At 48.6% G+C, this 16,304-nt stretch overlaps 1 protein-coding gene across 1 annotated transcript in view; it reads right to left on the bottom strand.

The window, feature by feature from the left end:
- The window catches only part of ARK2C (arkadia (RNF111) C-terminal like ring finger ubiquitin ligase 2C), a 97,889-nt gene continuing 81,585 nt past the window's right edge, over positions 1-16,304 (bottom strand). The window contains exons 2-8 of the mRNA XM_059410055.1: positions 13,343-13,658; positions 11,652-11,762; positions 7,983-8,112; positions 6,384-6,488; positions 5,964-6,059; positions 1,241-1,347; positions 1-720 (exon numbers count right to left, since the gene is read on the bottom strand). Of these exons, the coding sequence (XP_059266038.1) occupies positions 603-720; positions 1,241-1,347; positions 5,964-6,059; positions 6,384-6,488; positions 7,983-8,112; positions 11,652-11,762; positions 13,343-13,658 (983 nt within the window). The 3' untranslated portion in view covers positions 1-602. The remainder of the gene's footprint in view (positions 721-1,240; positions 1,348-5,963; positions 6,060-6,383; positions 6,489-7,982; positions 8,113-11,651; positions 11,763-13,342; positions 13,659-16,304) is intronic.

Below are 16,304 nucleotides of genomic sequence, written 5' to 3'. Positions count from 1 at the left end.
TTGATTCTTTTCTCCTTTTTTCTCATAAAGACGGGAAGATTTGGGCTGTCATTTGTTGGTTCAGTCAGGCACCAAAACAAGGAACTCAATGAGAAATATTTGGTGCGAATTCGTAACAGCGACATGTCCACCACAGATGACTAGAGCACCACACACGACATTTTTCTTAAGCTAACATGCTCCGGCTGCCATCCACAGAAATAGCTAGAGACCCCTACATGGTTTCTACGTGGTCGAGAGGTATATATACAATCCTTCCAAGGACAGGATTGAGGGGCCTGTCTGTCAGCTAGGACCTTCCAGTTCCCGTCCAGATTCTCAGCAGCGTGGGCCCCCCCTTCCCACCCCTGCTCCGGGCACGGCCAGCTCCCTCCCGCGCAGCGAGGTGGATGGGGACAGTCACCATTCTGGATGGGGGGGTCCTCCCCCCACCCCTCCTTTCCCTCAGACACGGATACCGCCAACTCCTCTTTCCACAAAATGTGCTTGCAGGCTTTTCCTCTACATCAAATGGCTCAGAAGGCAAAGTTTGGCTGCAAGGGCTATGGCCGTGGGGAGGACCTGGTGAAGGAAAATGGGGCGTCCACTGGCTAATTCCTCCCTCAGCTGTCGGCTCCCAGTTGTGTCTCAATGTCCACTCGGCAGATGGGACATTTCTTGCTCATGGCGAGCCACTGGTCCACACACAGTTGATGGAAAAGATGCATACAGGGTAGGCGCCTGGAAGAGAAGGGAGAGTCAGAGGACTGGTGGAAAGGGAGGGGGTCCCGGGAGGGCCAGGGGCGGCACGATACTGGCTATCACAGGATGGGGGTGGGGGGTGGCCCACCCTGGCACCACTGGGGGATGGGCCAAAGTGGGTCTTGGGAGCCCTGCCCTGCAGCGAGGCTGCGGCAGGGCTGGGAAGTCATGTCAGGGAGGGGCACCCCACAGCCCTCCTCCTCCATGAAGCCCCTTCAGACCAGCCTGAAACAAAGCCATGACTTTGTCTTACACCCATCCAAGCCAAATATCACTCTGTTCTCTTACACTCTGTGTCCACCAGTCCACACCATAAGCATCACACATCTAGAACATTCCACATACCACCTTCCTAGAAGAACCACACAACAATCTATGGCATACTTAGCATGCACATGCATGAGAAAACAAGCACTGTACCCCTGACATACAGCACGCGACTGATCATTAATACCTGCGGGGGGGAGGGTGGGGTGGACAGAAGGAGCGGGTCTCTTACCTCACATCTTCTCCATCTTCCAGCATAGACAGACAAATTGTGCATTTCTCATCTGTGTCTGACTCTTCCCCCTCTTCCTTCTTGCCCTTGCTATCCTGGGGTCTTCGCTATGAGAAGCAGAAGAAGAGAATCCGTTACCTGGAGCAGCTCACCTGGAGACCCTGATCTCTCAACCACAGCCGCCCCCTCCCTAATCCGGGAGTCAGTGTCTTTGTAAGATCTTAAGGAATCCCCAGACTTGCCTGCTTATCCCAGACCCTTTTCCCAGCCTCCTCCCCAGCTCTTTCTCCTTGCCTTGGGATACAGTGGTGGTTATCCTGGCTGACAGGTATAGAGTTTGGAAAGGAATGAATGAACCAGTACATGGTAAAACTATGTCTTGTGGAGAAACTGCTTCTCCTTCCTATTCCCCTCACACTGTCCACTCCTCCTTTATGTCCTTTCCTACTTAGATCCCTGCCTCCAGGCTTCTGCCTCCACATTCAGGTCCAGCGTGCTTTATCCGTCCATCCACTCACCCATTTACTCATCTACCCATCCACTCATCGACCCATCCACTCACTCGGTCACCCTCTACCCAACCAACATCTCACCCATCCACCATCTACCTTCTCACCCATCCATACATATATCCATGCATACATCCACTCACCCACCCATCCATTTATCCACTCAGCTTCCTTCCATCCATCTACCCTTCTATCCATCTACCCATCTACCCCTCCCTTCCTTCCTTCTTTCTCTCCTTCCCTCCTTCTTTTCTCTCTTTCACTCAACTAAGTTCTATTCATTTATTCATTCATAACTAGGTGAAAGCAAAATTCCTCAACTCATATCATTTGTACCATACAGTTATTTTATATTGTTGGATTTCTTCCTATCCAGAAAATTCCTTTAAGATAAGCACTAGCTCCAACATGAGTTTGGACATCATGTAGTCACGCTATTTACACTTCTGACTTTAGTTGAATTGTTTTAAATTCTACGCTAATTATTTGAAAATCATTAACTGCTATATAGAAATTTCCAAGTTCTTAGATGGTGTGGACCATGGTTCACCCTTTCTTGGGTATAGTTCCATACTTGGGCAAGCTGAAGGTACATCATAGGTACTTTTAAAATATTCTGGGGAGGAAGGAATCTAATCAATGAGTAAAACTGGCCCACCTTTCTTGTCCCCATCTCCAAGCTGTGCAATGAAACAGTCTGATAATATTCATGGGAAGAAAACTAGCCCTTCTGTCCCCTCTCCAGAGAGAAGCAGACTTAAAGGTCATTTTTCCAAGAGAAAAATCTGAAGAGTCACAAGATTAAAAAAAAAAAGTTGCCCACAAAATAACTTTGACTTTGGGGACAGCTTAGATGTTAGGTTTCCCCACTCCAATCCTTGGTCCTAAGCTCTGGAGTTCCTTAGTCTGATGTGGTCCCTGGAGTGTTGTAACCTCACTGGAACATAGAGAAAATCTATGCTTTCTGCTCTCAGCCTCCCTGGGCCCTATCCACTCCAACGCAAACCATGTGATGGCCAGTGCAATAAGTGTTCCATTGTCTAGAAACCAGAAAATCAGAATTACATTCATAGTCCCATATAATCATCATGGCTTCTGAGTATGAATTAAGTCATGATGGTCTGCCTGCCTAACAGCCCATCTGGGTTTCCAGAAGTGGCCTTCTTTCAGTTGGTCCTTTGAGAAAAGGGATGTTCTATAAAAGATACCAATAAGTCTCACTGTCTACCTATTTTCTATTTTTTTCCCACAATTGTGGGAAAAACCACAAGACCAAATAGACCAAATAGTCTAACCTTGTTCTACTACATCTAATCTATATTTCTTTCCTTTTTTAATATTTATTTATTTGAGAGAGAGAGAGAGAAGGGAGAGGGACAGAAGGAGAGGAAGATAGAGTCTTAAGCAGACTCCACTCAGAGCACAGAGCCCAACTCAGGGCTTGATCTCACAACCCTAAGATCACAATCTGAGCCAAAATCAAGAGTTGGATCTTACCCAACTGTGCCACCCAGATGTCCCTAATCCATATTTCTTTAATCAGTCTCTTTTCAAATCTTCCTATTTCCTCTTTTGTATTTTTAATCTTCTATGTCTTCTGGGTTGCCTCCTTATTACCTATGTAACTTTTATTTTAATGGGAACTCTTCTCAGCATTTATTTCTTCTTTATCTCTTCTTCCCGTACCTTTTTGTCCTCATTCACACTCCCTTTCATGTCAGTGTGATTGGTTTTCATTCTGTATGCTGTTTTCATATCTTTGCCCGATTCTTACTTTTTATATTGTCTCCATGACTATTCTTCCCTTGTATTTTTTATTCTTTTATCATTGCTATTGTAAAATATTTTTGTTTTGTATTATTTGACTCTCAGTTTGAATTTTCAAAGTTTTTTTCACATTTCGTTTGGGTCCTAAACTTTATCATTTCATATTTTTAATTATTCTTATTTTTTTCTTATACTATTTTATTCCCCTAATTCTCCCTTTATTCTCATCACTTTTACCTCACCCCTTTATATTATTGGCTTGGTCCATGTTCTCTTTTCATCCTCCATGTGTATTCTCTCCCTGTCCCCTCATGGCCTGTGGCCCTGACGAGAATGAGCACACCCTGGTCAGAGGAGTGGAAGCTGCTCTGGGATCTTGAACACACCACTCATTGCCTTCCATGTTCAGCTCCAGTATCCTAAAGCTCACCCTGCAGAGAATGATTATCTTCCATTTGCTAATGCTACCCTTAGTTACTGAAATACTGTCATTTCCTCCATACATACTACCCATATAAGACAGATTGTAGATAATGAATGTTGGTTGAAATCACGTATGGATGAATTCAATGCCTCTGTGAGGATCTGCACAGACCAAGATCATAGCCTTTGAACTGATATCATGGGCATCCATGCAAGTCTAGAACAAGTGAGCCCTCTATCAAGGTGAAAGCAGTTCACCATCCCTGATCACTCACCAGATACCAGGTACTGTACTAAGCTATTACATGCATTATCCCACTGGGGAACCCCTTATGGTTGCTACTAACACATCATTCCTATTTGACACTAAAAAGGATGGGGAAGAGGACAGAAAAGTCAAGTAAGTTGTCCATAGCTACACAGCTCTCAGCGGTGGCTATGGATTGAATGTCTTTGCCTCCCAATCCCAAATTCAGATGTTGATGCCCTACCCCCCAATGTGATGGTATTAGGAGATGGGAACCTCTGGAAGCTAATTAGGTTTAGCTGAGGTCATGAAGACAAAGCCTCCATGATGGGATCAGTGCCCCCATAAGAACAGGAAAAGACACCAGAGTTTCCTCTCTCTGCCTTGTGAAGATACAGCAAGAATGGAGCCATCTACAAGTCAGGAAGAGAACCCAGTGCCTTCCCAGGCTTGAGAACTATGAGAAATAAATGGCTGCTGTTTCAACCACCCAGCTGATGATACTTCATTACAGCAGCCCAACAAAGACAGCAGTAACACTGAAATTAAACACTGGCCCCATCTGACTCCAACACTTAGTGCTCATGACCATTGAGTCCTAGTGCCTCATGAGGCAGTAAGATGGGCTCTGGCTTGACTTCAATGGGTGTTTTCCCATGCCAACTCTCTCAGTCCTTATCAAGCTTTTAGTTCTTAAATTTAAAAAATATTTTTTTTTCACAGAGGAATTTATTTTGTAGAGTAATTTTAGTTTACATTAAAATTGAGCAGAAAATACAGCCCATTCCCTTGTCCCTTCCCCCACTCAACACACACACACAGTCTGAGCTATTTTAGCATCTTGTATTTGTGGTACATTTGTTATAACTGATGGACTGACAGTGAAACACTGTTATTAGAGTTTACATTAGGGTTCATTCTTCCATGGGCTTTGACAAATGCACCATGTCATGTGTCCACCATTACAGTGTCATACAATAGTTTCACTAAAAATAGCCTGTGATCCACCCATTCACTCGTCTATCCCTCTCCCTAAAGCCCCTGGCAACAAGGGACCTTTTAACTGTCTAGTTTTGCCTTTTCCAGAATGCTATATGATTGGAATCATACAGTATGCCTTTTCAGGTTGGCTTCTTTCACTTAGTAATATGCATTTAAGATTCCCTAATGTCTCTGCATGGCTCGTTTTTTAAAATCATGAACTAATATTCCATTGTATGGATGCACCACTGTTGTTTATCCTCTTACTTATTGAATGACATCTTGGTTGCTTCCAAATTTTTTATTTACTGGAATTTCAAAATATTTAAAAATCAGATGGCTGGATTTTAATCCTACTCCAGACTCCTGAGCTGTATTGGTGAAGAGTGCACTTCTATAGGGTTAGGGTGGAGTTTTGGATGTGTGGCCTTAAAAGCTCCACAGGTGATCTTGCTGCTCAATAATCCTGCTCTGAAGTCTTAGTTGCCCATTTGTCCCCATGTGGGATTGGACTTGGACTTCTTTTCTAAGATATATCTTGGCCTTTGCTGCAGTTGCTCCCTTTGCCCACTCATTCAGATACAAGCATTCATACACCTGTATGCCTACCTAACACACCCACTCACAAGTCTGCATGCACACGCACATCCAGCCCTCCTCCTTCATCATGAGAGAGGCACCCCCATCTCTCCTCCTGGTCACACCTGACAGAGACAAGGGAGAAGATCCAGAAAGCATCACAGCTTCAGAGCATCTAACCACAACCCCTCAATGACACACCCACTAGCAGACTCACCTTCTTGTATTTGTGGGGGAAGGTGAACCTCTCAATGGTGTTCTGTACAGCTCCCCGAGTCACATTTCCCAACCTGTCCTCAAGCTGCAGCAGCTCCTGCAAAGAGGAAAGTGTGAACATGTGCATTCTGCATGTACTCCCTCACTCACACATGTGCACACACACAATACAGAGGGAGGGCACTGAAAGATGTTAGCAGGAAGCACTCACATAACCACTGGGGAGAACTTGGCTGGTACTGAAAGACCCCAACATCTTTACTCACTCTCTCTTTTTTTCTCTCTTACGGTCAAGCCCAAAGCTTCCCACAACCTCCCATGCCCTACCCACCAACAGGAGAGAGGGAGAGGGGACCATGAACATGAACATTCATGATGTCTCCCCCAACCCAGATGGAACCAGACAGAGGGGCGGGCGTACCTCATAGCTCTCCCGCACTGCGGAGGTGTGTCTGCTGGGGTTTAGTCCCTGGAGAGCAAGGAAGTGAAGCTGAGGGTAAGGGTAGTTTCGGATTTCATGGACAACCTGTTGGAGAGAAAAACACCTCAGATGGGATTCCTGGCTGCATGAGCCCAGCATCCAGCTGCTCCCCCCACAACCGACCAAGCTGCACATCCCCGAGATTCGTCAGTGGGAAGTGCTCTCTTTCCTGCTCTTATATACCCTCCTCTCCTCACCAAGAACCAAGCCTATGCCAAATCAGCTCCCCCCAAAAATAACAAAATTAATAAAGTAAGTATAAATTAGTAAATATATATATACTGTATGCTAATATCATTAGTAAGATGACTCAGCTGATTGGACATTTATTCCCAGAGAGGCACTGTCTAAGCACTGCATGTAACAACTTGAGTGATCTCATCTGATCTAGGATGTGGCTACCATTGCTACCCCCAACTTACTGGTAGGGGAAACGAGACACAAATAGATAAAGTCAGTGCCTAAGTGGCAGACGATGATTTCAAACCCAGGCAGCTGGGGGGCCTCAGACCCCTTCCTCCACTCTACTCAGTACTACCCCAGGAGGTGTCTCAGATGGTGAAGGGCATGGGCCACATCTAGCCAGGCAGGGCCAGTGAGAGCACAAATTTCAGCACAAAAGACTCAGTAATCAAGGTAAAAAGTATTTCAGCACAGTAGACTCAATAATGAAGGTAAATAATATTTTAATACAATATTTTAAAAAATCAAAATTATTGCCAAAAGTCCATAATGAACAAAATACCAAAATGTTAAATAAAGACAGGATCTGACGCTGTCCTGGCAAGTCCCTGCCCTGCTTACCCCCTACCCCTCCCCCCTACCCCTCCCCCCTCCCCTGGCCCCGACTATGAGTTGGAGGGCCCAGATTTCCATCACAGTTCCTCTACCTACTCACTGCATGAGCTCTGTTTCTTAACCTCTCTGCTCCTGTTTGCCCAGCTGTAAAACAGGGATAAACACCCTTCCCTGTAACGTTGCGAGTAAGTCGCATAACGTGCTTAGTTAGAACAGGGCCTGCCGTGCACTGAGTGTTCCATAAATGTTAGCTTTGTCTCATAGGAGATGGTGCTCATGACATCAATCGTAGAACATCAGACAAGGGCTTCAGCGATCACTCATGCAAACCTCTCATGGTACAAACAAGAAGACTGAGGATGGGGTGGTTAATGGCGGAGACAAGGGCTGGAAGGGGGGAAATGTGTTGTAGGGCAGCTACATGCACGGGCTGTCTGGAGATAATATCTCGCCAACAGTCCGGTGCCACTTTGATGGCCTGTCCTCATCTCCGCTCCATGGAGCTTGCAACGCCAGGGACTGAAAAGGTCCCCCAGAGCCACCCTGTCCCCTTCTGCAATCACAGAGCCCTGCAGGGACAAAGGCCTTTTGTCCAGCAGATCAAGCCAGAGTGGGAGCAGCAGCGGGGAGGGGAGGACAGCATGACAGCAGGACACAGGGGAGCTGTGGGCCTCAGTCTCTCACCACCGGCACCCACAGGCAGTCAGGGGGTCTCTTTCCTGGCAGAGCCCTTGCACTCACCATCTGCGTGGAGGAGGAGTTTCTGGGAAAGTGGTGCATTCGAGGAGTCGCTAGGTAATGCTGATAGTGCTGAGGGATGGGCCGCACCTGGAACTGGGCAGGGCTCAAGCCGGCGTCCACACTGAGATCCCTGTGGGGACAAGGCCACGGTGAACCACAGGGTGCAGGGATTCAGTCATCTGCTTACAGAAGGGACCCCAGACACAAGACTCAGAGTCACAAACCACCAGAGCTGCGAGGGACTCGGCACCCCTTCCCCTCTCTTTTAAGTGAAGGAAACAGAGACTCAGAGGAGAAAGGGGGTCTACCAGGTCAGAAGGGGCTGGAATGGCCTACACCCCAGAAAACTCCTTAGAATGAGTGCACCGAAGCTCCTCCCAAGACAAAGCCCATCCTTGAGAGAAACGCTGAAAGGATCCAAACAGAGCTGGTCAGGGATACGGAGCTGGTCAGGGATACGGAGCCAAGGGAAGACAAGTCAGGTGGAAGTGGAGGGGCAGGGGGAGAGAGGCCACATTTGTGCCACTGTGAGAAAACCACAGAAGAGGGACCTCTGCAGCCATGAGGCTGGGAAAGCCATCCTGGACCCCTACCCCCGCCTCCTACAAGTTTTAAGGGAAAACTCCCTTAAAAAAAAAAAAATCAGTCATTCCAACTGAAGAGGAACCAGGGCTCCTTGAGAAATGGCCAATTTCAGGTCTGGAGCAGAAAATGTGCAAAATGATTTGAAACCTCTTGTTATAACTGAAAGCAAGAAAGTTATCACGGCATCCAGAAGAGGTTCCCACTGGCCAGGGCTCAGACAAGGGGCATGTCAGCAAGCATCATTCCAGCAGATGGGAACTTTTCGAACAGGTTCGGATCCATGAGAGGGAGATGATGGTAAAGAAAACCAGTCCCTTCAGAGGACATTAGGGAACCAATGCTTCATTTTGAAAACCAGTAAAGAGAGGGAAAGAATCCGACGTTTATGCTGCCTTTCCTCTGTTAACTGGACGGAGGGTAGCCAAATGGTTGATGAAGGGGAATTCCTCTTTATAAAAGCTTTATAGCTAACAAATGAATAAGGAATGGTGGAGTTATCCGTCCCCTCCCTGCGTCCCCGAAAGAAGTAAAGGCTCCGGGCAGAGATCACCAATGGCTAACACCGCAGAGGGAGAGACAACCAGCTTTCTGCTGGGAGAACACACCCCTTGTCAGTACTTTTGCCAAGAAATAGTAAGAGTTGAACGTGAATCTGCTCCACGCTTGATCTAAGTGCCAGTGCACCAGGAACTGAGGAAAACGGAGGGACCTCTGAACAGATCCAGCAGAGGGCAACCGGCAAGAACCGAGTTGGGGGGAACACAGAAAAAACAGCCCACATCTTTTCAACAAATACATCCAAACTAAGGAAAAAAGATATGAGAGGTATTTAAGGAATTCCTGCTTCCAGATGTGATGCGTGTGTCTATGTGTATATATATGGGGAGCATTGTCTCAATGCATAGTTTCTTGTCATTTGCATCTAAATATCAAGCTAAACTTTATTTTCCACTCACTGCCAATGGCCTTGAAGTGTGCTGTGGTCTGGTGGCTACCTTGAGCCTAACATTCTGCCCGGAGAGCTTAAGAGCTAGCACCATCTCGCAGGTGAACCTGGAGGCTTGGCAGAGGCAGAGCCGCGGCAGGGGAGGGACAGTCAAATGCTGTTGCCCTCCAGGTCCCAGGTAACCGGGGTGTGGGGGGGGGGGCGTTCTGCCTGGCCAGGGCTAGGGCTGGGTGGTGGAACAGGGTGCAATCAGACCTTAGCATCACAGCTGGAAGTATGAAGCCGGGAATGGGTCAAGGAAGGAGTGTGATGAGGACAGAGACATTGGAGCTCAAGGTTAGGGTCGAGTTATCCGGTATGGACCAAAAAGGGGGCATAGTTGGGATTGCTGCCGCAAGGGCTACTGTTCCCCCACACTCTTGGCCAAGATGCCCAGCTAAGAGAAGCTGCCTGGGTAGAGCAGGGTTTAAATATCCCAAAGTAAGGTGGACAGGCCAGGCACAAAAAGCCCAGGGTGAACCCAGATGTGACTCAGGGCAGGATCCCCCCCTCGCCCCCTGCTGAGGTCTCTCAGGGCATCAGTCTTTGTTTCTCAGGTGGACAGAGGTCAGAAGGGCAGAGGGAGTGAAGCGTGGAAAGCCAGCGAGCTGGGGAGGCTCACACCTGCAGGGCTCCTGACACCACCCCAGGACAAGACTCCCCATTCACCCATGTCACCTCCTCGGTCCCACTGGCCGCGCTGGCTCCCCCATGTTTGTTCAAATCACCCAGTGTGTACTGAATTGAATTAAATTGGATGGACTTGACTGCTGAGGGACAGAATTCAATCCAAACTGCAATTAAACCTTCCTGATTTGAATCTGCTAATTAGAAAAAGCCTGGGCTGAAGTTGGCCGCCGCGTCGCCTCTCCTTTGAGGAAGTGTTCAATTTCACAGAACGTCCCCCAGAACGAGCAGAGGGCTGGAAGACATGGAAACGCCTTAGAACAACTATTTCCTGCGCCTGGAAGCACCTTTTGCACGCAGTCAACCGGAACTCGCCCGCTTTTGAACCATTCCTGGAAGCCCTGTCCACCTGACTGACAGCTGGAAAATGACACAGAGCACATCTGTCTTTTTTTTTTTTTTTAATATAGTCCCTGCTTCTCCATAGAAGTTTTTGTTTGTTTGCATTTATAGTCTTTCAAACAGCAACATGTTGACCCCAAAGTTATAAGTAAGACCAGCCCGAAGAATTCCCAGACCCGCTTCACCCAGGTTCCCCAAGCGTTAATGTTTTACTATTTTGCCGCATTTTTAGTTCCTTCTCTCTCTCTCTGCGTATACTTACAACAGCTACACACGCACTTCTCCGTGGGGTTTTTCCCTGAACTATTTGAAAATAAGTTGCAGGCGTGATGCCCTCTAAACCCAAATGCCTCAGGGAACTACACGACTTTTTCAAGTGTGTGGACGTGAGCACCACACCCTAGTGTAGGTGAACCAAGTCCAGAGCTAGAACCAGAGAGGCAGGTGGGACAGAGGACCCCAAACCAAGCAACACTACATCACAGGGCAACAAAGACCTCTATCCCTCTGCCCTGAGTGTAAGAAATTGTAAGACACAGGATTTCAGTGCCTACAAAGATATCACGGCAAAGCCCTCAATCTTTCTCCCCAGCTTCTCTCCTCAGTCCTTACCTCCAACCCTGCTCTGCCTCCACAAGCCCGTGTTTGGTCTTGCTGGGTTGCCCTGGCTCCTCTCTGTGGATCCCTCAAGGTCCACCCTCTCCAGGAAGCCCTCCCTGATTAGCTAGCTCCTGAGACTCTCCTTTCTGCCTGCCTCCCAGAAACCACTGGTTTCCAGGCATCATTGACCTTGGGAAGTGTTTTCTGTCTCTGTCCCCTCCTCCCCTGCAGGACCATGAGCACAGAGCCCCAGGCTGGGCACATGGTGCTATCCAGGCACATCCTGAGCTAAGTGCCTTCACCAGGCCCAGTGGGGGTCATGTGGCCTTGAGGGTGACTGGGGGCACAGGCAAAGCCTGGAGTTTGAAGATAGGCCTCCTGCATCATTCAACGTGAAGGAAACAGGAACTGCATGGATCAGGCAAGACCCTACTCACCCCCCCCCTTGCTTAGGGCCCCCAAACACTCACCAGTCAGTGCCCTCAGCCAAATACCTGGGCTGAGGCGTCTGGAGTTGGTGGCTGAAGTCGAAGCTGGGGTGGAGGCGGTGGGGATGGACAGACACACGCTCCTGACTCCGCCTGCACAGGAAGGGAAGGAGGGCCCATGGCGTCAAGGCTGCCCCAGGTCCAGCCCAGTCACTAAGCAGCCCTGGCCAGCCTGAGCCTATAGCTTACAGAGTAGTGGGTTTTGTCCCTCTTCCCAAATTCCAAGGACGTTTCCCAGCTGGTGGCTGTCAATAATTCAAACATTCCTGTTATCTGGGGGCTGCCCACTATGCTGAGTCCTCTCCCTCGGTGTGTCTCCTGCCGGCCACCTGTCCCACCCAAACTCCCCAGCCTCCTCTGCTATTTCTCCTACTTCCTCCCTCTGAATTTTGTGGGCTGTCTTCAGGGGACACAGACGTGCCTCCTGTAGACTTTCCCACACCTGTGTACCCCTCTGCTCCTGCCACACCCTTCTCCTCTCCTCCACCCTTCTCCACACTCTTCCCAGCTTTCATGGCCCCAGTCAAAGACACCACCTACAGGAAGGCCTCCCTGCACACCGCAGGCATGATGACCTCTCTTCCCTCTGACCTGCTACAACAGTCATCTGTGCCCCCCACACCCCAACCCCCACAGTCACACACTCTTAGAGCCTTAGAATTCATCAGGTCTATCGGTCCTCAGTGTGGTCCACGCACTCCTGGGGGTCCCTGAGACTCCTTCATGGGGTTTGTGAGGTCAAATCTATTTTCATAATAGTACTAGGATGTTATTTGCTTTTCTACTCTCATTCTCTCACAGGTGAATGGTGAATTTTCTAGAAATTATAGGTGATTCTGGAACAGACTGCAGAAGAAGACATGAGAACACAGCTGTCTTCTATTAAGCCAGGCATTAAAGATTTGCAAATATGTAAAAAAAAAAAAAAAATCCCTCTTCTCACTACATGTATATGTACCTTCTTTTCAAAAAAGACACAATTGGTCTTTTTGGTTTTTATGGGTTTGTTCTTGTATTTTTAAATGAATTAATAAATGTGGTTTAAATAGCTCAGTTTTAATTTCCAACATGGGGTAAATATCAATAGTCATAACCTGTGTGTAAACAGAAGCTTGTGTAATCCTCAATAATTTTTAAGAGTGTGAAGAATCCTAAGGCACAAATGTTTGCAAACCCTTGATGTACTCTCTTTCTCTTAACAGTTGAGGCTCAGAGTGGTGAACTGACTTGCCCCGTATTATATAATTTTACTCTTCATTTGTTTCATAGCTGGTCCCCCCAACCAGACCATGGGCTCTCTGAGGGCAGGGCGGAAGCAGCTATGTCCTTTGGTGTCCCTTAGGGACCTTAGGTGTTAGAATCAGGTGATCGTGAAGCTCCAGGGGACGTGAGGACTCCCTTCTTCCACCGTGAGCACTGTAAACCACCAGTTATCCGGCCCCTGCCCCTGCACCTGGGTGAAATGACAAGGACACACACTGGCTACCGAGGGAACCCGTGTCGGGTCCAGGGGGCGTTCAGCGCCTGAAACTGGAGTAAAAGCTGCCTCCCGTACAGAACCCCACGGGATGACTGCCCGCCCAGGGGGCGGGGTGGCAGCCGGAAGCCCAGAGTCCTGCCCGAGGCCCCGCCCCCGGCCCCGCCCCGGCCCCGCCCCGCCCCGCCCCGCCCACCTCGGGTGCGAGACGAGCCTGCGGTGCTGGGCTTCCAGGAGCTGCTGCTGCAGGAGGTATTGCTGGTGCAGGGCCTGAGGTAGGAAGGAGGGACCTGTGACGTCCTGGAACTGCAGGGTGGGCAGCGGAGTCAGCGACTGGTGCAGGGTGCCGCTGTGCTGGTGGGCCGGGGCCATGTGGGCGCTGAGGCCCGGCTGCGACTGCACGGGGTGGGCCAGGGGGAAGTCGGGCGCCAGCTGCTGCGGCTGCGGGGGGCCCAGGTGGAAGTGACGGCAGGAGGTAGCGTGAGGATGCTGAGACCTTTGAAAAGGGGCACCTGGAGAGGCAAGGACAGAGAAGACTCCGTGACGACCCGCCCTGCGCCCCGCCCATGAGGAGGGGACGCCCTTGCGGCTGGTGGAACAGGTGGCCTTCCTTGGAAGCCCACGAGGTCATTGCTTTCAGGTCCACCTGGCTGGCTGGCCGCTGCCAGTGAGAGGCTCTGGGCTGTATGTGCTGGAAGGGGGAGGCGTGTCCCAGACAGTGAACAGAGAATCCAGCATCCTTTAAAAAAACCAACACACTTGTTAAAGGAGTTAAGGGCCCTGAAGGCAGTTTGGTTTTCCTGAATTAGACTCCTCCCATGCAATCTCATTGGCCCGACTTCCTGTTTTAATAAATGCCACCTAGAGAAAAGGCTGTCCAGCCTCCCGGAGGACCCAGCCCATAGGGAACCCTAATTTCCAGAGACAAAACAACCAGACATTGTTTTCCATGCAGTTCTGTGACAATGACTAATGCAAAAAAGACATTTTTATTTAAATAAAAATTAAATAATTTGTTATGATGTCATAATTAATTTAAAAGCAACAATAAGCTGGGTTCAGGGTACGTTTAATCTAGTCTCCTCCACTTTTCTAAATAAAATTGACCTTGACAACAGGAAAGCCTTTACAAGTTCTCCATGAGGAATGACCCGGGAGCATCCTTTACTAAGTAAGGGAAGGGACTGGGCAAACTGCAGAAGCATTCACAGGGGTTTCCTGCTACATGTGGTAAGCTCACCACACATCTGCTCCTTCTAACCCCCGTTGGAATGAGAGCAAAGGAGTAAAGAGAAGATGAGTAGATAAGGACAGAGAGAACACAGAAGTGACACGCACAGGCAACAGATTTTTGGAAGATGGAAAGCAGATGGAGGAATTAGCAGAACTGAGAAACTGGGAACCCAGTGCCTACCAAAGGGGCGGTCAGCGAGAAGTGGACAGATCTTTGCCACTCGTGCTGGAAAGGTCAGGAATTGGAGGTGCTGGCTACTTTGGAAGGCAGGAGAGAGGACACCGATTACAAGTCTGTATGAGAAGGCATCTCCCCTTTCCCATGAAGGCACTGATAACCTACCCCTCCCTCACCCTGACATTTTGTAGGGAAAGTGGGCCAGACAAGCTCCCATAGAGGAGGGCAGGTGCACAGCAGTTGGGGGCAAGCAGGGGACACCCCCTTCTGCCATTTGGTTCTGAAAGCACCGTCATCCAGGGTGCTGGGAACTGGTCGCAGAAAGAGCTTTACAGAAACTTCTATTTGGGAGTCCCCAGTAAAATGTCTGGGTCTCCAATTGGCCACTCTGTAATGAAGCCCATAAATTAAAAATTCCACACAAACACACTCACGCACAGTTTCTGGAAAGCTTTTAGTGACCTACTCTTCACTATGAACAGATAACCCAAGGGTAACCAGTCTCTGAGAAAGACTACAGGGTGAAAACAGAGAGCGTATCAAATTTTAAAAAGGAGAAAAGAAAAGGAACTCAGAGGAACAGAGGTAACGGACGGACCAGGAAAAAATAAACTCCAGAAACACTACAGTTAATATCCTCTGAGAAATAAAATGTTGGATTCATGAAACAAGAAGATTTTTTTAAAGGAGCTAAGGAAAACAAGAGAAGCCAAAAAGAGGATGGTCAGAAGATAAAGCTGGGGAACTTTCCCAGGAAGCAGAATGAGAAAACCAAGAGATGGTAAGTAAGAGAAAACAGACACAAACATAGAAAGATGGGTCGGAAGTTCCATATGTGACTAGGGAGAGAGAAAAGCTGCAGGAAACAACAGGGATTATGGAAAATAGTGTGTTTCCCAGAACTGAGGGTCTGAGCTTCTGGATAGAAGGCTCCCCAAGTGCTCTGCAGAATGGACGGGTGCAGAACCCCACATTAAAGCACTGGTGAAATGTCCAAATTGTAGGAGCCAAGATCATCCTGACACCTTCCAGAGGCCACACAAAGGGTGTGGAGGGCAAAATAGCATGGGATTGGTCCAGGAGCAACATTGGAAGCATGAAAACAGGAGAGAAACTGCCTTCAGGACACTGGGGGGATGGGAGGCGGCGTGGTGGGGGGGGGATCTTAATTTAGGACGCTACCCCCAGCAGAAGGATTGATTGATCAGGTGTGCGGATAGAATATAGACACTTTCAAGCATGCAGGGTCTCAAAAATGTCAACCTTCACCGCACCCTTTCTCAGACACAAACCAAGAAAGAGGAGCCAAAAATAGGGGATAGCACCTGAGAGAGACGGGCTCCCCCAAGCTGTGCGGGGGCTCCAGCTGCCATTTGAGAGGGGAGCAGGACCTCCTGTCATCAGGCCTGACCATCAAGAGAGAAGAAGGCCAAGGTGACAGGAAGACCGAGCAAGAAGAGGGAAGGACGGCTGTTGAGAGAGAATGAGAAGAAGTGAGGACGCCTGGGTGGCGCAGTCGGTTCAGAGTCCGACTCCTGGTTTCGGCTCAGGTCACGAGATCGAGCCCCGCATCTTGGTCCCCCTGCTCAGCACAGAGTCTGCTGGTCCCCTTCCCTCTACTCCTCCCCCTGCTCACCCTCTTGCAAATACATAAATAAATAAATAAATAAATAAATAAATAAATAAATAAAATCTTTAAAAGACTGTCATGACTACAGAGAAAGGGAATTGCGTTAAAAAAAAAAAA

The sequence above is a fragment of the Mustela nigripes genome, chromosome 8, assembly GCF_022355385.1.
Source record: "Mustela nigripes isolate SB6536 chromosome 8, MUSNIG.SB6536, whole genome shotgun sequence".
Lineage (NCBI taxonomy): Eukaryota > Metazoa > Chordata > Mammalia > Carnivora > Mustelidae > Mustela > Mustela nigripes.
The sequence above is the reverse complement of the archived record's forward strand: the minus strand, read 5'-3'. Positions and strand labels throughout refer to the sequence as shown.